This window comes from Zootoca vivipara, chromosome 6 (genome assembly GCF_965207765.1).
Source record: "Zootoca vivipara chromosome 6, rZooViv2.hap1.1, whole genome shotgun sequence".
Lineage (NCBI taxonomy): Eukaryota > Metazoa > Chordata > Lepidosauria > Squamata > Lacertidae > Zootoca > Zootoca vivipara.
The window spans coordinates 19,180,704-19,203,187 of NC_142589.1; the positions used below are offsets into that span (position 1 = coordinate 19,180,704).

At 46.7% G+C, this 22,484-nt stretch overlaps 1 protein-coding gene across 5 annotated transcripts in view; it reads right to left on the minus strand.

The window, feature by feature from the left end:
- The window catches only part of MEGF6 (multiple EGF like domains 6), a 201,376-nt gene that overhangs the window by 80,931 nt on the left and 97,961 nt on the right, over positions 1 to 22,484 (minus strand). For 4 of the 5 annotated variants that reach the window (XM_088671670.1, XM_060276165.2, XM_088671671.1 and 1 more), the window contains one exon: positions 2,981 to 3,103. In XM_088671670.1, the coding sequence (XP_088527796.1) occupies positions 2,981 to 3,103 (123 nt within the window). Of the gene's footprint in view, positions 1 to 2,980; positions 3,104 to 13,061; positions 13,512 to 22,484 lie in introns of those variants that run through there. The other variant, XM_088671672.1, reaches the window with a different exon arrangement.

Sequence of the window (22,484 nt, forward strand, 5' to 3'; positions counted from 1 at the left end):
AAAAACTGGGTTGGGGGAGGCAGTCAACATGTGTGGCAGCAAGCCAAGATTTGCAGAACTATAAAATGCATATATATTGTTTCAAAACCAAAGGGAGCCACTATGCAACACTCAAATAATAATAATCCGATTAGCTGCTGGACACCCCACCTGATTGACTCCTGGAGGAAAACGTTTTGGTAGTAGGACTAGTTCGTAACACAGGGGAATTATTACCTGCCCACATGGTCAATTATGTGTTGTTTATGGACTGAAAACTGGTCCATATTCCAGTCAGTGGATAAATAAGCAAATATTGGCAATTTCCGCTCCCATTTCTGTCAGAATTCATGAGCATCACTTCTAGCCACAAAAAAGCCTGAGGTTTCACCCTCTCTCCATCCCAGAAAGGGAGAGGCAATATCACAGGTTCAAGGAAACATAAGGAGAAGCAATTGCGGAAGGTGCAGAGTGGGGCTGCTAAGGGCCATGGCCTGAGGGTCAGTCCTGGGGGCCAGATAGAGAAGCCCTGAGGGCCACTTTTGGCTTGTGGTCCAGAGATAGTTTTTAAAAAAGGTAAAGTGCCCCTGGACAGTTAAGCCCAGTCAAAGGCGACTATGGGGTTGCCGTAAGGGACTATGGGCTTGTTCTGTTGAAAGCCGCCCAGAGTGGCTGGGGAAACCCAGCCAGATGGGCAGGGTAGGAAAAATAACAACAACAACAACAACAACAACAACAACAACAACAACAACAACAACAACAACAACAACATCTTGCTTTCAGACTGAGGGAGCTGCCGTTTGTCCATAGACAGGTTTCCGGGTCATGTGGCCAGCATGACTAAACTGCTTCTGGTGCAACCGGACACGTGACAGAAACCAGAGCACACAGAAATGCCATTTACCTTCCCGCTGTAGCGGTACCTATTTATCTACTTGCACTGGTGTGCTTTCAAACTGCTAGGTTGGCAGGAGCTGGGATAGAGCAACGGGAGCTCACCCCATCATGGGGATTCAAACCGCCGACCTTCCGATCAGCAAGCCCAAGAAGCTCAGTGGTTTAGGCCACAGCACCACCACCCATTTGTGCCCCACTGTCGTATTCAAAGCAAAACTTTACGGTCTTCAACAACAACAGAGCAAGAAATGATCATTTGGAGACTTCCTTGAAGTTTTCCCCTTGGCACACCTCACAGACTTTCCATCCAAGAATATGTTTCTCCACAAGACCTCTAACTAGTGTTTACTTAAGGCAAGCAGGCCAGGACATGGAGCAATCAGACACACCTCTTCCCCCGCTAATTCTTAATTTGATGTAAGTAAGAGGGAAAACAATTAAATCACCGACTCTAAACCATGGTTTGCCTCGGTGTTCATCTCTTTTGCTGTTAATTTCAATTAATTTCAATTTATTTTTATGGATATTGTGAATATTTTTTCTTGTGAACTGCTAATAGGCTTTTCTACAATCAAATGATATAAAACTTTTCTGCCTTGTGTTTCTGCCTTCCATTTTTTAACAAATTTGGATTCTAAGCTATGGTTAGCACAAACCATCTTGCCTCCTTCTTATTGGCAGTCCTTGGTCCTAGTGCAAGCCAATTCTGTACCCATAAGCAGAATACTTGCTCTGCCTCTAACAAATGACTACCATAGCTACCATAGCTATAACAATAGCATGCAAAGAATAAGGGTCTCAATGGCTATGTTCTCCCTCCACTGTCAGAGGCAGTGTACTTCTGAATACTGTACCAGTTTCTGTGGGGAGAGGGACTTTTCAGGTTAGAGAAAAGGCAAGAGATAATATGAAGGCGAGAGATGACATGGTAGAAGTTTACAGAATTATGCATGGCATGGAGGAAGTGGTTAGATGAAAGTTTTTCTCCCACTCATGGAAATCTGATGAAGTTCCAGAATGGATAACCATGCATAAGTCAGTCAATGGAGACTGTGGGGTATGGCGTTCATCTCGCTTTCAGGCCGAGGGAGTCAACATTTGTCCACAGATGGCTTTCCAGACCATGTGGCCAGCATGACTAAACTGCTTCTGGCACAACGGAACACCGTGGCGGAAGCCAGAGTGCATGGAAATACCATTTACCTTCCCGCCACAATGGTGTCTATTTATCTACTTGCCCTGGAGCGCTTTCGAACTGCTAGGATGGCAGGAGCTGGGACCGAGCAACGGGAGCTCACCCTGTTGCGAGGATTTGAACTTCCGACCTTCCGATCAGCAAGTCCGAGAGGCTCAGTGGTTTAGACCTCAGCACCACCCACTTCCCATTTAAGAGTATGGAACTTGCTCCCACAGGAGGCAGAGATGGCCAGCAACCTAGATGGTTTTAAAAGAGGATTGGACAATTCCATGGAGGAGAGGGCTATCCAAAACTACTAGCCATGACTACGCTCTGCCTCCATGGACAGAGGCAGTAACGCCTCTGAATACCAGTTTCTGGAAACCACAGGAGGGGAGAGGGCTCTCGTGCTCGGATCCCGCTTGCGGGCTTCCCACAGGCATCTGGGTGGCAACTGTGAGGACAGGAGGCTATTGGTCTGATCCAACAGTGTATTCGTATGGTCTTATGAGAGCGCTGTTGTGCTCAGATCCTGCTCATATGCTCCCCGCTGGGGTGATTGTAAGAACAGGAAGGTGGAACATGGCCTCCCATTGGCCTGATCCAACAGATTCTGCTTATGATCTTACAGGAGATTGAGTTGTGAAACTGCAGTCACATGTCCAGTTATTTGGAAGCAAGGTCATTTAACATAGTGGGACTTACTCGCGAGTAAAAAAAACCCCTAGGCTGGCTGCACCATTCTTAACAACTAAGCAAACCTGGTGAATCAAAGGCAGCCAATGTGATTACGTAGCACTGTTCTGCAGAGATGATTCAACACAAAGAGCCAGATCCCTTTGGCTGACATTGTCTTCCCAGCGTGTGCTGGGTTGGACACTGGAAGTAATAAGAGGGGCTGAGATGCCGCTGAAATCCACATCTTACCAAGACAGGTCCTGCCGTCTGTGTGCAGACGAAAGCCTGGCTTGCATTCGCAGTAATAGGACCCCAGAGTGTTCACACATCTGTGCTGGCAGCCCCCATTGTGAACTTGGCACTCGTCAACATCTGGAAAGGAAGCAAAAATGGAAACAGTCAGAGCAGCGGGCACAGTGCAAGCTAAACTCAGCATTTGTGCCGGCCAGAAGCAGGACTCCAGAGCAGCAGCCAGCCAGGCCAATGGACCAGGCTTAGGAAGATGTTGTCACTATTCTGGGGTGGGATTCAATCACGTATCGACAATTCAGGTTGCACAGTTAAAGTTTACTTGGTGGTCTTGCACAATGAGCTCAGTTCCTGCAAAACTGCAGTCAGGAAAATGATGGGGAAATGCATTGGAGTGTTGAGACGCTTGAGACAACACTGTCTAACCTCCCCATAAACAAACCAGAACAAATGCTTAATAAACAAGGTGTCTGGAAGCACCCCATGCTGCCATGTGCTCCATCATGAAGCTACAGATGCACCTAATGAACACAGGAAGGTACTTTATGCCAAGTCAGACCATTGGTCCATATGGCTCCATACTGGCTACACTGACCGGCAGTGGCTCTACAGGGTCTATCTCAGTCCTACTTGGATATGCTGGAGATTGGACTCAAGACTTTCTGGGTGCAAAGCAGATGCTCTACCGATGGCCTTTCCCTTAAAACATAGGAAGGTGTCTTATACGGAGTCAGACTATGTGGCTCACTGTTGTCTACACTGACTGGCAGCAGCTCTGCAGGGTTTCTCCCAGCCCTGTCTGGAGATGTTGGGGCCTTCTGCATACAAAGCAGATTCTCTACTACTGAGCTGCAAAATCACTGTTGTTGCACCAAGTAACCCGGGAGGAACTCACCAAACAATGAGGAGTATCTTGTACACTTCAGAAGAACCTGGAAGAATGGGATCATTCTGCATTCTGCTACTGACCCAATTTGTACCTCATCAGTTTATGTGTGGATTGTAATCAAGGTCCCCAGCCCCGAAGCAGCTTCTCAGCTAGCTTCCACAGGAAGAATGCCCTGCACACGCGCTCACTGTCACACATTCAGACAATGCATGAAAGTAGGTGCAAGGCCTATGCTTGAAAGTCTCGCCTCAGTGTCCCCCTCCCTGCTAGCACCAACCCCAGCCTTCAGACCAGAGCCAGGTGGTTCTTGGAAAGTTGTCCCAAAGGAAATGGAGCTCTTCAGCTCAGAAAAAAAAAGTTCTCAAGGTATAAAACAGAAGCAGGAGGGGAGAGAATTAGAAGACGGCTGGACTGGCTAAGTGAGAGATGGATAGACTGGAAATTATATTCTCTGGCTCGAATTTTAATCTAAGCCAGGAAAGAATTCAGGGCCCCTAAATGCTCACATTTCTTTTATAGCCCCTCAAAACTCCTTTCCAAACCCTGGACAAGCAAGTTTTTCTAGCAACTCTACCCAGGGTTAACCATTCAGTTTCTTCTAACCAGCATTCTAAACACTGTAATGCAATATGCATGCAAAATTTGGAAACTGCAGATCCAAAAGTTCCCTCCACATGTGCACATGCACACACACAAATTTGGGGGTTGATTTTGTTTCATCTCAGCTCTGTGGTGTGGTGTGGAAAGGGGAGACCATGAGTCTCGAGCCCATTCAAGCCCATGATGCTTATCTTCTGTTCTGTTTTTTGGAGCATGGCTTTCCCCCTTTTTTCCTTTTGCAGTGGGGCGGGTAGAAGAGGCCACCTCACAAATGTCCTCCTTCAATTTGGCCTTCTGCCCAGAAAGAAACACACCAAGGCAAACACAGAAGATGCAGACAAAAGGCGTTTCCTGCCAGCAGAGAAATGGTGATGGACAATGTCTTTATATTTATTTTATTGCCCCTGTAATGGTCAGTGGAGCCACCACTGAGAGAAGCTATGTCACCTCCCCCAAATGGTTCTCGCAGTTAATGAGAAGGGGCGCTTCTAGGACGCGGTCCAAATCCGGTTGCCCTCAATTGACAGGACCCGGCCTTGCGGTCCAAAACGCCCTCCCCATTGGCACAGAGAAACTTCAAAAGCACGGCCAAGAAAGGTTGGCACTTGCTCTTTTCCCAGCGTCCTGCTGGGAAATGATCAGATCCTCCTGCTTCAACTTCTGCACTGAAAAGGTTCAGAATCATCTGTCATGTTTCAAGGGAAACCGAGGGAATGCATTAAGACATTTCACAAGCTTTCGTTTGGTTGAGTGTTCAAAGGCAGAAAGAGAAGGAACGCAAAGATAAATTATGTTGCCAACATATTGCTGGCGGGAAGGCAGGAATCAAGAGTCAGAATCAAGGTGTGCTTGTCCTCAGTTCAACTTTGCGTTCTTCGTTTCAACAGGGCTAAGGAGGCCATTTGTTTTCAAAACGCCCCCCACTTTTTTATTATTAAAAACAAAACAAATTCAACGCAGCTTATGGACAAGGCTGAAGACAGAGCTATCCTAGCATGGTCTCACAAAATGGCAAAGTATTCATTCATCCTTGTGTACCTATGTATCAGGTGTGAGGAACTTCCAATGTGATCTTGCATAGCTCACTGTTCAACCCTCAGAACTATCCCCAGGCCATACCTCCTCTCCCCAGGCCCTGCTCTGCATCTTCCTTGGGTGTTTTTGCCTGGCTGGAATGTGTCCTTGAACCCCAATGCTCGTCTGGATGGAGGCGAGCGAGCGAGGAGGATGCAAGGGTATTTACATGAACTAGCTTAATGTAGAAAGATAAAATTTGCACTCAATGCTTTTTCCACTTACCCCCAACACTAGTATATGGCCCCGAGATGGTTATATGTGAGGGAAGGCGGCCCTCAGGCTGAAAAAAGATTTCCCCACCCCTAGCTTGGAATACCTCGACATCTCCAGGTAGCAATGGGAGAGGCCTCCATCCAAAACCCTGGAGAGCTGCTGCCGGTCAGTGTGGGTGATACTGAGCTAACTAAACCGGCCAGCGATACAAGGTAGCTTCCAATGCTTCTGCTCTTGGCTACTTTCAAGAGCAGACTACCCTCCCTCTCTATCTTCTTGTCGGATCAGAGGACACAGGGAAGAGGGGGAAAATAGACCTACCTCTCTCCACCAGTTTATTCTCCTTTAAAGGGAAGCCTTCAGGTCTCTCCTTGGCCTTTTCCCTCCCTTCAGGTTGCTCAGGCTGCTAAACCACCAAAAGGCAGTAAAAGGCTTGCAGCCTCTTATCAGCCCCTACCCACCTGCCGCCCATACTGGCTTAATGCTGTTGGAGTCAATTGTCAGCAAGCAGGTGGTCTAGCAGCTACAAATATAGGAAGCTGTCTTTACAGAGTCAGATCATAACTCCATTTGGCTCAAGAGAGTCTTTGTCTCCAGCCAGTGTAGCCCAGGGGTCAGGGGATGATGGGACTGGTTGTCCAAATGGCATTAGGGGACCCCAGTTTGAAGAACACTGGTCTACAATGAGTAGCTGTGTTTCTCCAAGGTTTCATGAAGGGATTCCACTGAGCTGAAAGTGGAGTTGTCAGGGATCGAACCGGGAACTTCTTGCATGCAAAGCTGATGCTTTACCCCTAAGCTGCAGCCCTTCCCAGCAATGTCTCAAGGGCTACAGTAGCTGCTAAACCAGTTGACCAGAAGAAACATCACCCCTTTTTCAGATCCCGAAGGGGAGGCTCCCGGTGGAGAAAAGATACTTTTGGAACCCCTGGGGTGAGTGCAGAGTGGGCTGCTGGTCTTACCCTCCCCACCTCTTAATTTTCATAACCGAGTCTTCATTAGCATAATTGGCCAGTCTTGCATACGCTGGGATTTTTCTCGTCAGCGTATTCCGACAACAGTGAGTGCAAGAGGGACGTTTAAAATGTGCAGCGCATGGATAGCACACAGGGGTAATTAGTGAGGGCAGATGAGGCAGAAGTAAAACGGTTACAATAGAATAGAATGTCATTACCCTTGTGGCTGAAAGGCGTTTGGCGTGAACGAGTTTCTAAGATTAGCCCATCGAAAGGGCTCGGGTGATTACTGGGCCAACAAGAGGGGTAGGGTTTTTTTTTTGTATTGATCCTCCCCTCCAACCAAACAGATAATGGCTACCGGTTTGGATTAAGGTAGGTACGGGCACCCCCTTACGTACTGAAGGGGAGCGCCACCCATCAGGAGGGCAGGCAAAGGAGCCCCACACTCATAAAGTCCCTCCGCACGAGAGAGGTTTGTAATCAGCTGATGTACTCACCAAGCACATGGCTGGTGAGGGGCATCAGTGATGGGTGTGGCAGCAGGATGTGGCTGATGGGTACCCCTGTCCCTCAATAGGTATATGCAGAACCTCTCTGCCAAGCAGGGGTGCATGGTCAGTGGGTGTGGCTGGGCTAGCCCAGACTGCTTCCATGCTCTTTTAATGCCTGGACTCCCCTCCTGTCATGTGATAAGCACATGCTCTGGTTCGTGTATACATCTGATCCTCTGTGGCTATCAAAACTTTGATGTGACTGTCTTAGATCCAAGGTTGGGGGCACAATGCAAATGTGGCTCTCCAGACGTCTCCATCTGGCCCTCTGGACTCCCCCTGGGCCACCACCCCCCACCCCCCGCTGACTCTGCTATGCACCCAAGTGTTTTTGCCTGGCAGGAACGTATCCTTAAACTCAGATGATGCACCTTGGTTCCCTGAATAGAGAACAGAGATGGGCATGTGTGCCAGAGTCTGTGTAGAAACTAAGCTGCTGTACAAATATATAATTTGCATCTCCAGATAGGGCTGGAATGCTCCCCATCTGAAACCACGGAAAGCTGCTGTCAGTCGCCATAGACAATGTTAAGTTAGATGGATATCAGGCAGCTTCTAATGTCTTAAGGGAAGGGCCATAGCTCAGTGGTGGAGCGGCTGTTTGGCATGTAGAAGGCCCCAGTTTTGACCCTCAGCATCTCCAGATAGGACTGGGAATGGCCTGAAACCCTGGAGAGCTGCCGCCAGTCAGTGTGGACAATGCCCAGCTAGATGGACTAATAGTCTGACTCGGTACGAGGCAGATGCCCCTGATCCTGTTTCTTCTCTTGTGTTACTAACTTGACAAATGACTGGATAGTACATAATCTGATATATTCATAGATGTCCTTTGAACCTACTATTGTCTACTCTGACTGGCAGCAGCTCTGTCTGTGTTCACTGACTAAGAAGGGTCTTTCCCATACCTGCTACCTAACCCTTTCAACTAGCGCTGCCAGGGTCCACACAGAAGTAGGTGTACCACAAATGTGCTGTGCTCCCTCCCCATACAGGAAACTGAATACGCAACCACATGTCAACATTTGTAAGTGTTATGTATTCAGTGGTTTGTGTTTGCCTGAGCTTGAGTCTGGACCAGGCATCTCCAAACTGCGGCCCTCCAGATGTTTTGGCCTACAACTCCCATGATCCCTAGGTAAGAGGACCAGTGGTCAGGGATGGTGGGAATTGTAGTCCAAAACATCTGGAGGACCGAAGTTTGGGGGGTGCCTAGTCTGGACTAACGATTCTGAGGATTCTGAGCTCCTGTGTTCTGATTCGATACATGGTTTCCAGTCACAGAACATTTCAGGATTTGGGCCTCTGCCATTGGCTCTTGAATTCTGAGTCGTGATTCGCAGCTAGGAAGTTTACACAGCCAATCAGATTGGGAGTGGGAGTGGCCCAGGCTTTCAGGAATGTATATAAGCATTTGCTTTGCCCCTGTTTCCTAGTTATGTAGTTCAATAAAGCTACTTGCTGTTATCGCTGTGTCTTGCCTCGTGGGAACCCACCAACACAATAAGCATCTACTACCACCCACAGCTGCACCCTACCTGAAGCTGATGATTCAGTTCCCCAGTGCAGTAAAGGTTCAGGATTACGTGCAGAAAAGAGGTAAAGACAAGGGAAGAGGTGGAAATTCAATTCAATTTGCATTTAAAGGTGAACCTATCTGCTTTGCACTTTCCGAAACACGCCATGAACCAAAACACAGCCACACTTTGAAATTCGTACTTCTCTGAATCTTGCAGGCACGTAATCATATGTACAAAAATGCATGTACTGGGGTGAAGTGTGTAAAAAAAGAAATGTGTATATTTGTGAAAATAGCATTCCAAAATGCATTGTGTTGGGAAGGGGGCATCACTTTGCAAACATGCACAAATTCAGGAAAATGCCATACCAAAAATGTGTATATTAGGAGAAATTTGCACTAAAATGCCGCTGGGTTTTCACATTTGTTTTAACAAGGAGTTTGCAAAATGATGGGGAAATGTAGACAGATGAGCTGCAGGCTGGAAAAAAATGAGAGACTGAAAAAATGAGACCGAAACCACAATTGACAGACTGGCCCATCCCTGGCGAGGACGGGCGTCCTCAGCTCACCTGCTCCGATTACAAACTTGAAGCAACAGAAACCTTTGCTTGAAGTTATGAATGAAGGAAATGGGAAGGAGCTGGGGCAGGAATGACGTGCCAGTTGATAATTAAAGTGATTCCCCCGCCCCTCAAAGGCATGGGCACAAAAACACCCTTAAACCAGATTAATCATGTTGATCAACTTCTTTGACTAGGCTCTGTGCAAATTCTTTGGCTCCAGCCGAACCCAAGGAAACGTGGCAAAGGTGCCAGGGAGAGGCAGACATTAGCACAGACTGCCATGGCCCAGGGGCACCATTGCAGCCAAGGGGTGCGCAGACCTCTTGGGCAGTGGGGCTGTGAGCCGCTCCTCAAATGAGAACCAACATAGCTCGCAGGACTTAGGCAGAGCTGCAAAACCTAAACTTTTGCTGGGAGATTTCAGTTTGCACAACTGAAGTGGATTCAAGGACTCTGTTGCCCGAGAACCACAAATCTATGAAAAGAAAAGAAAGAGGCTTCCTTCAGCTTGAAGAATGACGGGGAGATGCATTCTGTGTATTATTTATTTGTTGCACCCTGGAGCTCATGGTGGCCCACATCAGGGTTCCCCAAACTAAGGCCTGGGGGGCGGATGTGGCCTGCGCGAGCCAATTGTGCGGCCCCCAACAACCCCCGCCGCCCATTCTTATCGGTGCGCCACGGTGCGGTTGCCCATCTCCGGGTCAGCACGGCACCAGAAATAGCTTGTGCGCACGCACAGGCCGGAGGGCAGGGAAACGTGCTCCCATACGCACGCGCACAAGCTATTTCTGGTGCCGTGCCGACCCGGAAGTACACCGCAAATGACATCTGCACATGCGCAGAAGCCATTTCCGGCGCCGCGCCATGCCAGAAAAAGCGAGTGTGCGCGCATATGGGAGCACGTTCCCTTGCCCTCCGGCCCGTCATGCGATCGGCGCCGGAGGAAGCGGCCCGAAGCCAGGCAAGTTTGGGAACCCCTGGCCTACATGCTTCTCTTCTCCTTATTTAATCCCCACAGCAACCCTGTGAAGTAGATCAGGCTCGGTGTGAGTGACTGGCCACCAAGGTCACCTAGTGAGCTTTGTGGTCAAGAAGAGGTGACATTCCTTCAGAGGATATGGAGGGAGCATGACGTCGCATATGTGATGTCATGGGGAGCCAGGGGGTGGAGCCAAACGTCTTCTGAAAATTGAGGGAGCCCAGTCCCTTTTAAAAATACATGAGGGGAACTGCCTTGGCCCATAGGAATCGGTGCCTATGAGGCCAAGGGGGGATTTGAACCCTGGTCTCTCCCAGGTCCTAATCCGACACACTTCAAATCCAGTTTTTGTTGTTTATTGAGTCAAAGGCTTTTATATCTGTATTATTATTGTCTGTATTTGCATTAGGGTAAAGTAACTGCCTTTTGGTTCCAGAAGGTACAGCTACTATTGGTTCATTTAAGCTTCTGTATTTGGATCCTCTGTCTTATTGGTTTCCTCCAAAAGGCAGCACTGTGATTGCCTGATATTGCTCCCTCCAAAATGTATCCCTTTCTAGCTAGTCCCCCGTCCCTATAAATGTAGCTTTCCTCTCCTCAGAGTTCAGTCTTGTTTGCTTTAATAAAGAAATGTTACTAGAGAACTGTCTCCAGCATATTATGTCAAGAGAGCTGAAATCACGAACCCCACATCACAACAGTTTTCAAATGCATTGAAAACTGTGGGATGAACCAATGCAAGCACATCCATACGGATATAGAATGAATGTTCATTGTTATAGAATGTTCCTGCTCCTATATTGCGGAATTCCCTCCCAAGGGAGGCCAGACTGGCTCCCTCCTTGTTCTCCTTCTGCCTGCCTGCCTGCCTGCCTTGCTACCTTCCTGTTCAGCCAGGCCTTTGGAAACTAAGGCACAGACTATGCTGATCATTGAACGGCTGTCGGGACAAACACCATTTTAACTGCTGGTTTTAGATGCATCGCACTGTATTTTAATTAATGCTTTTTACTTGTTGGTTTTAGCTTTCTGTATTTTATAATTGATTTTATTTTTTTAATGTCACAAGCTGCCTTGTATTCCAGCTTGGGAGAAAGATGAGATGGAAGTACGTTACTTAAATAAATAGTAAGTAAATAAATTACAACAAATGCTCAATAGAGACCAGAAACGATCTAAATGCTGCATAATCCTTGTGCAAGCAAATCAGAAGGAATGCTCGGTAAATAGGTCAACTGGAGGAGCCCTAAGTCACCTTTGCAACATAGAAGGGCACGCACATGCATGCATGCACTATAAGGGCCAAAACATTTTAGCTTGTTCTTGCAGGAAATGTGCTCCAAGCTATTAACAGGGTGACGGAGACGGGGGGACTTTACTTTTACATTGCAAATCATCTGGTTCTTTTCTTTCCATGTGAACAGGGGCCATTTATGCCCCAGAAGATGATTCGTTGTTGCCTTTTATTCCGCTCTCCCACTCTACAGAGGAAGCTTGCTGGTTGGCACACTTGGCACAGTGCCCCCCTCCGCAATAGCTGCCAGTGCTCCTTTAGCACTTTTCAGAACAGAAAACAAAAATGGGATGTTCCAGAGCTGCAGCCATGAACAATTTCCCCTGGCTTTCTGAGTTACAGCTGCTCAGAAGCTGCCACTACACAGTCAGGCACGAAAGCACACTCCTATGGGGCTGCATGATGACATCCTTACATTTTTATTATATAGACAGAAATATTGCAGATCAATGAAGATATGGTACGGGTGAGACTATACACGCGGAAATGAGACAGATATAGTGTAGGCAACACTGAACTAGATGGACCAATAGTCTGACTCAGTACAAGGCAGATTCAAATGCTTCTATATCTTAAGGGCTGTAGGTCCATGATAGAGCATCTGCTTTACACACAGAAAGTTTGAGGTTCAATCCCCAAAGTCTGCAGTTTTTTTAAAAAAGGAACATGCAGCAGGTGGCAGGAAATCTCTCTATCTGAGACTCTGGAGAGCATCTGCCTGTCAGCATAGGTAATAGTTGGCTTTCTGAACCAATGGGTTGGCTGAATAAGCTTGTTCACACATTACACTGAACACAGGCACAAGCTGTCTCCACACATGCCCAAGTCTTTGTGTGGAAGAGCATCAGCTTTCCAACACCTGATGAAAACTTTTTCTGTGCTGTCAGGCTTACGCAGGCAATTACGGTAAAAGTACAGTAGTTTCCTGATTTCTGTTTTTAACTTTTTATATCTGGTTTTTATTGTATGGCTTTAGGTAGCATTGCTGTGAACCGCTTCAATATTTTCTTTATGAATTAACGATCTATAAATATTTTTATTAACTAACGACCGAATTATTATTATCCAATCTCTGTTTTAAAAACCCCCATGAAGGAGAGTCCACCACCTTTTGTGGGAGCCCATTCCACTCTCAAGCTCTGAAACAGCTCTTCCCATCCAAAAGTCACCTCTCATCATATATGTGTGTGTGTGCTAATGGCAAACTATCAATCAAGTTGATTAGTGAAATGCAGTTAAGGATTAAAGGGCCCATCTCCTCCAGACAAGGAAGGCCAATCATACCTGCTGTCATTTGGAGAGAAAAAAATAAGAATCGGCCTGTCCCAAGGCAGGGGGAGGGGGAAAAAGATCCATGCATTTAAAAAAGCTATGCTGTTGTACAGGCAGCCAACAGTGCCCCTGGAGTTGTGAGCAAAACAAGCTGTACCTTACCTTGCCTCCGCTCAGTGTGGCCCACGCTGCCGTACCCTGCCTGCCCCAAATAGCACGGGTAACAGTTTCTCCAGAGGTAGCGGTAGTGCAAGCCGGTAGCTTGGGGGATGCTGTGCAAAACGGCTGCACAGCAGAGCAACAGCATCCAAAACTCTGCCGGCTGCTTGTGTCCCATAGCACAAAACCTAATCCGATTTTAATTAATTAATTTTTTAAAAAAAGTGCAGGGGGGGCAGAGAGGTTTAAGAAAAGCCAGACCCCAGCACAGCAGAAGGAAAACGGTTCAGCTGCAAATTTTCGATGTGCATACATGGGAAATGCTTTTAAAAGAGAGAGAGAGAGAGTTGCAAAGCAAATCCCTCTCCTCTCTCTGCTCAAATGTTGCTATTGTTTGCAGCTGAGAGACAAATTCCTTTGGTGAGGATGCCCTGATGTACACACCATGTCCCTGTGAAACAGCCACCCGCTTGCTTCCAAGCACACATGTTGTTGGGGAGGAGGCTTTTCAGAGCGACCCTCCCACACGGACTTCTTTAAAAAAAAGAAGTTTATGTTCTCAACTTTCGATCCGCCCCCTGCAGGTAAGAAAGACCAAACCCACAGTGGCTTTTCTGCCCCCTTCTTCTCCCTCAGAACACAAATTATCTTTCTCTCCTCTATTCTATCTGGGCTACTCTGAGAGAGAGAAAGTGTGACACTCTACATCACACACACACACACACACACACACACACACACACACACACACACAATATGCCTGAGAAGCAAAGGAATTCTGGCTGATGGGCTCTGGGGCATTATTGAGTTCCTGGCTTGGGGCCAATCTGGATTCTAAAATTGGCCATGTAAACAAGAAAAGAAACCAGGAGAGTCAGGGGGGAAAGGGGAGGGCGGTCTTTAAATCAACACCACATTTTGGAAAGTCCTGCTTAGAATCAGTGAAATACTCCATAGTGCTCCCTCTCGCTCTCGCTCTATCCACACAGACACACATACTCCAGGAAGGAGTTTTGCTTTCTGAGACAATGAAATATTCCCCAACTGAATATTTCAAAGCCAAATGGGACAAAGTCACACCAAATAGAAAGGGCTGTATATTGGTCCTATGCAAGGTAGACCCATTGAAAATAATGGACAGAACAAACAGGCTCACTACTTAGTAGGACTAAAGTTGGCTACAACCCATTCTTATCAGGTTAGCCCTACTCAGGGCAGACCCATTGAAATCAATGTATCTAGTCATGTCCAGTAATTTCCGTTGATCTACCTGGACAAATTGGTCTGCATATTTTAATCATGCTTTATATAAAATGTACACCATTTGGAGGTTTGTTGGGTGTGGGTTGTTTTTTTTTTTAGGTTTGTACAACTTCTAAATAAATAAATGCCCACCAATCAGTAATGACACAAGGATTAAAACAGTAATACGAAATTGTAAAACTTGAAACTACAACTCAGCCACACACACACACAGAGAGAGAGACAGACAGACAGACAGACAGACAGACAGACAGACAGTGTCAGAAAAAAATAATCCCGTCAGACTCATCGGCCAGCTAATCTGCATAATGACCAGAAGACCGGGGGGGGGGGGTATAGATCTTCAGGTATGCCTGAAAAGCTAGCAACGTAGAGATTTGAGATTTGACATGGGTCTGACGGAAGGGAATCCGACAGCCCTGGGGCTCTCTCCCTCATGGAACACCCACCCAATCCCATAGGTTTATGGGAAGAGCCTTTGAAACAAATATTAAATTGCGGGCAGGGATGTTGTGGGGGCAAGCAGCCGAATAAGTAGCTTGGGTCCTCAAATGCAATATGCAGCACTCAATTGAGCTTGGGAACCCAAAGGTTTGGAAGTGTAGCCTATTAGGTTGTTTGTTTGTTTTAAATGAACTAATAAATATCTTGTTTCATTTGCAGCCTTATAAACACAGTCTTGGGTGATTTAATATATTTTTTCCATATTGTCTCAAAGTTGCATAGTAAAATTTAGGGACTTGGAATGCAAAGACCCTTTGTTGACTGGTATTGAATTGGTAGGATACAAAAGGCATTGTGTTTACAGGGTACAAATATCATTTATCTGGCATAGTATTTGACAGACAGTGCCACTTCAAAGCCTGTTCATGGGAGACATTGAGTTGTACCCGGTGCAAGTCTTAATCACTATTCAGTAACTTAAGACCTATGACTAACTTAGGCTTATTAATTTCAATAGGTCTGTTTTGAGTAGGATTCAGCAGGATACAACCCACATAAGCAGAGCCTGCTGGATCAGGCCAGTGGCCCATTCAGTCCAGCATCCTGTTCTCATAGTGGCCAACTGGATGCCTGTGGGAAGCCAGAGCACAACAGCACTCTCCCCTCCTGTGGTTTCCAGCAACTGGTCCTCGGAGGCACCCTGCCTCTGACAGTGGAAGGAGAACATAGCCATCCCAGCTAGTAGCCATTGGAAGCCTTACGCGCCGTGAATTTGTGAACCTTCTGGAGATCTCCAAGTTGGTTGCCATCACAGCATGTTGTGGAAGTGAGTTCCACAGACTAACTATGCGCTGCATATAATAATAGTAATTATTATTATTATTATTATTATTTATACCCCGCCCACTCTGGGCGGCTTCCAACAGAAAAATGAAATAAAATAATCTATTAAACATTAAAAGCCTCCCTAAACAGGGCTGCCTTCAGATGTCTTCTAAAAATCTGGTAGCTGTTTTTCTCTTTGACATCTGATGGGAGGGCGTTCCACAGGGCGGGCGCCACCACCGAGAAGGCCCTCTGCCTGGTTCCGTGCAACTTGGCTTCTCGCAACGAGGGAACCGCCAGAAGGCCCTCGGTACTGGACCTCAGTGTCCGGGCAGAACGATGGGGGTGGAGACGCTCCTTCAAGTATACTGGACCGAGGCCATTTAGGGCTTTAAAGGTCGGCACCAACACTTTGAACTGTGCTCGGAAACGTACTGGGAGCCAATGTAGATCTTTCAAGACCGGTGTTATGTGGTCTCGGCGGCTGCTCCCAGTCACCAGTCTAGCTGCCGCATTCTGGGTTAGTTGTAGTTTCCGGGTCACCTTCAAAGGTAGCCCCACGTAGAGCGCATTGCAGTAGTCCAAGCAGGAGATAACTAGAGCATGCACCACTCTGGCGAGACAGTCTGCAGGCAGGTAGGGTCTCAGCCTGCATACCAGATGGAGCTGATAAACAGCTGCCCTGGACACAGAATTGACCTGTGCCTCCATGGACAGCTGTGAGTCCAGAATGACTCCCAGGCTGCGCACCTGGTCCTTCAGGGGCACAGTTACCTCATTCAGGACCAGGGAGTCCTCCACACCTGCCTGCATCCTGTCCCCCACAAACAGTACTTCTGTCTTGTCAGGATTCAACCTCAATCTGTTAGCCGCCATCCATCCTCCAACCGCCTCCAGACACTCACACAGGACCTTCACTGCCTTCACTGGTTCTGATTTGAAAGAGAGGTAGAGCATAGAAGTCCTTTCTGCTACGTATCTGCCCCGAATATCCCAACCTTCAGCGCCATTGGCTATCCACAAGTCCTAGTGCTAGCGAGAATTCCCCGCTGGCTCCTCAAAAGTTCTTTTCATCTTACCTTGACAACAAGAACTGGCCTGCCCCGCTAAAACCCAACTATCTGCACTAATCCATGTGTGAACAGCAATCCACACATATTTCTGAACAGGGGTGGGCGGTGGGGGCACTCAATGAGTCACAGCCTTGAATTGTATGCATCTGACCACATGCTCACTCATGGTTGGGTGAGGCCATGCGGAAAGGGTACCCTGCCAAGACGAGCGGCTTTTGTGTGTTACGGAGCACACACTCGGCAAGCACACCCACTGCTCCGCGCATGTTATGCAGGAAGGAATCTATCAAACCTTCCAGGGCATGACTGCCTGCGTCACACCCACCCAACATTATTTGAATGGGCACCCTGGTGCAAGCCGGCAAAGAACAGAGGGTTCTCTTGGGAAACTATGAAGCCATGCAGCAACCTGCCTCTGGAATGAACGTGGCAACAGAACAGTGAACACACAGAACTTTTGAATAACGTAAAGGCGGAACTTGCTCTTGGAGCAATTAAATATATAAAAAAATAGTAACACTTCCAGGTAACAGCCTGAAGCAGAGAAGCCGACATGGATTTGACTGCACAAATTAATCAGCCCTGGGCCTCTTCCAGATACTTGCACAATTCCTTCCTTTTCTGTCTGCATTGATTTAATTTATCTAAAGGACTACTAGGCGTGATTTTGAAGATCAGGGGTGGGGAACCTCCGGCCCAGGGGCAAAAGGTGGCCTTGCATGCTCCTTGTTAAATTCTCATGTAATAGAAGACAAGGTTGCTCACTTCATAGGCTCAGAACAAGAGGCTGTTTCTTGGATAACACAACGGCATCCATTGCCTTGAACCATATATGGCCACTCGACTGCGTCGATCTGCACAGTGGTGTTACAGGTGCCACACAACACTCGTTTTTAATTTGTAAGAAATTGGTATTTTATTCCTCGGGGGCACAATGGGTCAGTAGGTGGTTCGAGCCCACCCTGCATTGTAGGGGGTTGGACTAGATGAGCCTTGGGGTCACTTCCAACTCTACAATTGTTTGGTTCTGTAATTCTAACGTGGTAGCACCTTTGCTGGAATTCCCTGCCTTCCGTGTACCCTTTTCACTGTGCATCAGGCTCCTTCCCCTGTATGCTTCTTGGCGCCTGCTGTAAACTGTTTTTGTTTAGACAAGCCGCCCCAGACATGCAGAATGCTTGATCTGTTTTTAGTTTATTGCTGATTTTATCATCTGAATGTTTCAAAGAGTTGTCTTTACTGCTTTTACTGGTAATTTTATTGTTTTCCTCTCTTTGTTTAACCATCAAGCTGTGCATGAATTTTATGAAATAATTTCATACTTATTAAGTAAGTAAATAAAGACTGCGTAGGAAAAAGAAAGGAGATGCAAGAAGAAGCCAAAGGGTGGCATCTTAGCTTCAGCCCAGAACAACTGGAGACAATATTTAACTCAGTCTCAAGCCATGGCTATACAGGTCGTTGAGACTGCCCAGACCACTGCGACCTTCCCTAGGCAACACATCTCATTGACCCTGTACATAGATAAGAAGCATGACTTCTGCCCCACCCACTATTGCCCCTGTCCCCGCCCACCACTGACATGCAGCCCCTAATAGCTTGCCAATGAAGGAATGTGGTCCTCAGGACAGAAAAGTTTCCCTGTCCCTGTTATAAATGCAGGCTATAAAACAACCGCCCTGTGTACATGGGTTTGCATCTCGTGCAAAGATTATTTGCATTCATCGCTCCACCCGCTTTTACCTCTGGCCCTGCCCACCACTCGACTGTGGTCCCCAGAAGGTAGCCCAGAATGAAATGTGGCCCTTTCTTAATGACATTGGAATGGTCACAGGCATATGGGAGTTGTAGTTCCAAAACATCTGGAGAGGCAAGGTTGCCTATACCTGGGTCAGAATAAGGTATTTTAAATCACGAGTGGGCCCTTAAACCTTGCTAGGGTTGCCAGACTCAATAGTGGACAGGACTTCTGTGCCTTTAATTGCCCTGCTCTCTTTTGAGTCTGGAAACCTTAGAGAGAAACCAGCAGACCCTTTGTTTAATTTCCAAGCAAAGGGTCTGCTGGTTTCTCTTTAAGGTTTCCAGACTCAAAAGAGAGCAGGGCAATTAAAGGCACAGAAGTCCTGTCCTCTATTGAGTCTGGCAACCCTAAACCTTGCTAAGAATCTTAAAGCATCCCTCTCCCTGCCCCACAGGCTCCTGCCCCCCCCCCAATGCAGCAATCTCTTTGAATGGAGCTAGATTTCCTTAGGCACTTTTTATTTTCATTCTTTTTTCGCCGTGAATTATTTCCTCAGGAGTTTGAGCCAGACAGAGCTGGGAACCCAGCAAGTATCCTCGCTGCACTTTCTTGCGTGTTCTTGCGAGAACAATTAAATGCAAATGTTACTCCGCTGAGACATAGACTCTCCCTCTCCCACCCCCCCACCCCCCACTGCCCATTAATCAGTCACAGAAGCTCTCTTTGGCGGCTGAAGAAATCGAAACCCACCCACATGCCCGAGCGGCAGATACACAAGCAAACCTTCCTTGTTTTTCTTTTATTAATACAACCTGTTGAAAGACAAGATTATCGGGCAAATTGCTCTGTTATGATGGCGGGGGCGATGGTTTTCCAGTCCTTTCAGTGCCTGGTGATGGAGACGACGAGGTGAAGGAATTGGGAAGCGGGAAGCATGGATAAAGATCAAGGCAAAGCTCCGCCCCCCCCCCCTAGCTGGGCTCAGTTCTCTATGAAGAAAAGAGGTTTAGCCTCATTGACGCCTTGAAGTCCATTCATGGATGGGTGGGTGGGCCTTCCCTGTGGAAGTTGTTACCTGAGCATCGAAAGGCTTTTACAAAAGCATCGATGCTTTTATTCACACAGCGAGCTAGAGACGAACTATTCCTGTGTGGCAGGAAAAGGATACTTATGGTACGGTCAGTTTATTTCCCTGCAACTCATTTTCATTCATTGTTCCAATCCGGCCCATTTCCACAATGAGGGCATTTAAAACACACACACACACACACACACACACACACACACACACACACACACACACACAAGTGCACATTTAAAATATGTAAAGAGAGAGAGAGTTGCTCTTGCACTTGGGTTCTGCTTGCAGGCTTCTCCTTTGCATGTATTTCATAGAATCACAGAACTGAAGAATTGGAAGGGACACCCAAGTGTCATCTAGTCCAACCCTCTGAAGTGCCACTGTGAGAACAGAGTGCTGGACCAGGTGGGCCTTTGGCCTGATCCAGCATGTATTAGTGAAAATGACATACCGAAAAGAAAAATGCATTACATTGGGGAAAACTGCATTTAAAAAAAATAAATAAATCTGTAGATTAGGTTGTATTGCATAGAAAAAATGTGCACTATTAGAAGGAATCCATACCTGATTGCTGATAAATTTTCATGGGGATTTTTTAAAAAGCAGAAGATTGTAAACTGATGTGGAAATGTGGAGAACAAGAAAAACTGAAATGGACAGTATCTGAAGATGTGTGCATGCACATGAAAGCTCATACCAATGACAAACTTAGTTGGTCTCTAAGGTGCTACTGGAAGGAATTTTTAAATTTTGTTTCGACTACGTCAGACCAACACGGCTACCTACCTGTAACTGAAATGGACAGGTTAGCCCTGTCATGACAGGTAGTGCCTGAGTCCAGGTGTATTGAGAAAGAATTAAAATTAGGGTTGTGCATCAGACCCGGGCCAGATCCTGGGTTGATCTGGGATTCAGCAGGATTGGATTCAGGTAGCCTCTGTTCAGACCTACCTGGAACAATCCAGGGTGCTCAAGGGGGGGAGGGTTGGCAGTGAGAAGGAGGGGAGGAGAAGACAAAGTCCAGGCAGCTTGTGTGCATGTTCTTCTCCCCTCCCACCACGTTTAATCAGGGTTAAAAACCCAAATTAAATACTGTGCACCCAGTTCAGGTTGGATTGAGATTGTTCCAAAACTCTGGATGGAGCCCCAAATCCAATCAGGGGAGCTGTACACAATCCTAATTAAAATGACATTTTCATTGTTGACACCCATAGCAAAAGAATAGGCAGCCCTATCACAACCAAGGTTGGGCTAAAGGGCCTTGTAACGGGAGTAGGGGGCCCTGGCAAGTGCCCCCTCAAACCTGGAGCCAGCCCCCCCAGTTGGTGTTTTGGGGCGCACAGGCAGAGGGGGAAGGGTACTCTGTGTGCCCAACTATTCCCCCCCTTTTTTTTCAGCAGCAAAGCTCATAAAAACATAAATTGCTTTTCTGGAATGCTTTGTCGCATTGTGCCGCCGAGGAAAGAAAAGCTTCTCTTTCAGAATCGTAGACATTTCCGCGGTATCGATTTGGCTGCGGAAAAATTCCAAATTAAAATGTGCGGTTTTGGAGCGCAATGAATACCATTTTGAAATGGTACACTGGGCTGGCCTGTGCCAGGAGCGAGAGAACACTTTTATGCTCAAGAAATAAAGGGGGCTGCCGCCCCCTCCCAGCCACCCTCGAGTCATTTTTAGCAAGGCTGAATCAAATGAGAACAAAATTCTTAAGCACCCGTGGCCTCTGCCTTCTGAATCGCAAAGTTAACGGACTGCCACATCGCGCCTGCGTCTGATTCATAACAATATTTCCCCAAGCCAAAGTGATTTCCTAGAAGACACAGAACTGTTTCGGAGGGGGGAAAGAGCAAGTTGTATAGTCAGCAGACATTTTTTTCTCCATGGGCAGTTTGACAAGCTCATCGTCCCTACTTCCTTCTACTGTCTCCCGGCTGGAAACATGAATAGACTTCACTGGGAAGTCTTGTGCCTGAGATGATACAAGGGGATGTGATGTTTTTCTCGCTAGCGTTGAATCTGAGTTCACTTGCTTTGGGGAAGGGGGCATATGCACTGAATGTAGAAGGTCCCAAGGTCCTTTTGGGAATTATAGAACTACTCAAACTGTTTAGAAATTTATTCATCTATGTGACTACAGCGGCAAAATGTTTCTTGCCCAAAAATGGAAAGAAGTCCCAGCAAAAGAAGAATGAATACAAAAACTTATGGGATATACAGAAATTGCAAAACTTACCAGAAAAGTAAGAAATCAAGATAACAAACTTTTTTATATATAAAAGAATGGAAATGGTTTCCTGAATGTTTACAAATAAACTGTAAACAGAGAAGAACATTGGAAGGATTATTGTAATAACCTGCAGTTTTATAAGAGTGTATCTTTAAATTCGATGAATAAATGAGCAAATTAGGTTAATCGTGATATGCAGAAAATATTAAACATAAATTTAAGGAACCGCAGAAAGAGGGGGAAGGAAGTCAAGTTTGGGGATGTTAAAATGATTATAAAATTGTTGAAATGTATAAAATTATAAATCATAAATAAAGTAATAATAAAGAAGGTCCCAAGGTCAGTCCCATGCAATTCCAGGTAAGGGGACTCGGAAAGACCCCTGCCCGAGACTCTAAAGAGCCCCCACCAATCATGAGAGACAATACTAAGCAAGTTGCACCAATGGTATGACTCAGGACAAGGAAGCTTCCTGTGTTCCCATTCACATGTGCAACTTAATACGAGCACCCTGCTCCACTTGTCTCTCTCACCACCATTGCTTTCCTCTGGAATTCAGACTGGAAAAATGATAAACTGAAATTGACCCTAGCTGTGTAACTTCCCAATGAAGGTCCAACCAATAAGACCTTGAACTGTTGCTGGGGTGGGGAGATGGCACTGTGAAATAGACGGGGGAATGGAGCAGAGGGTATAGATCACCCAAAACAGCAGTGAAAATTCACCACTGGAAAAGAGAAATTGGAATGAGGGGGAGAAAGAAACGCATGGC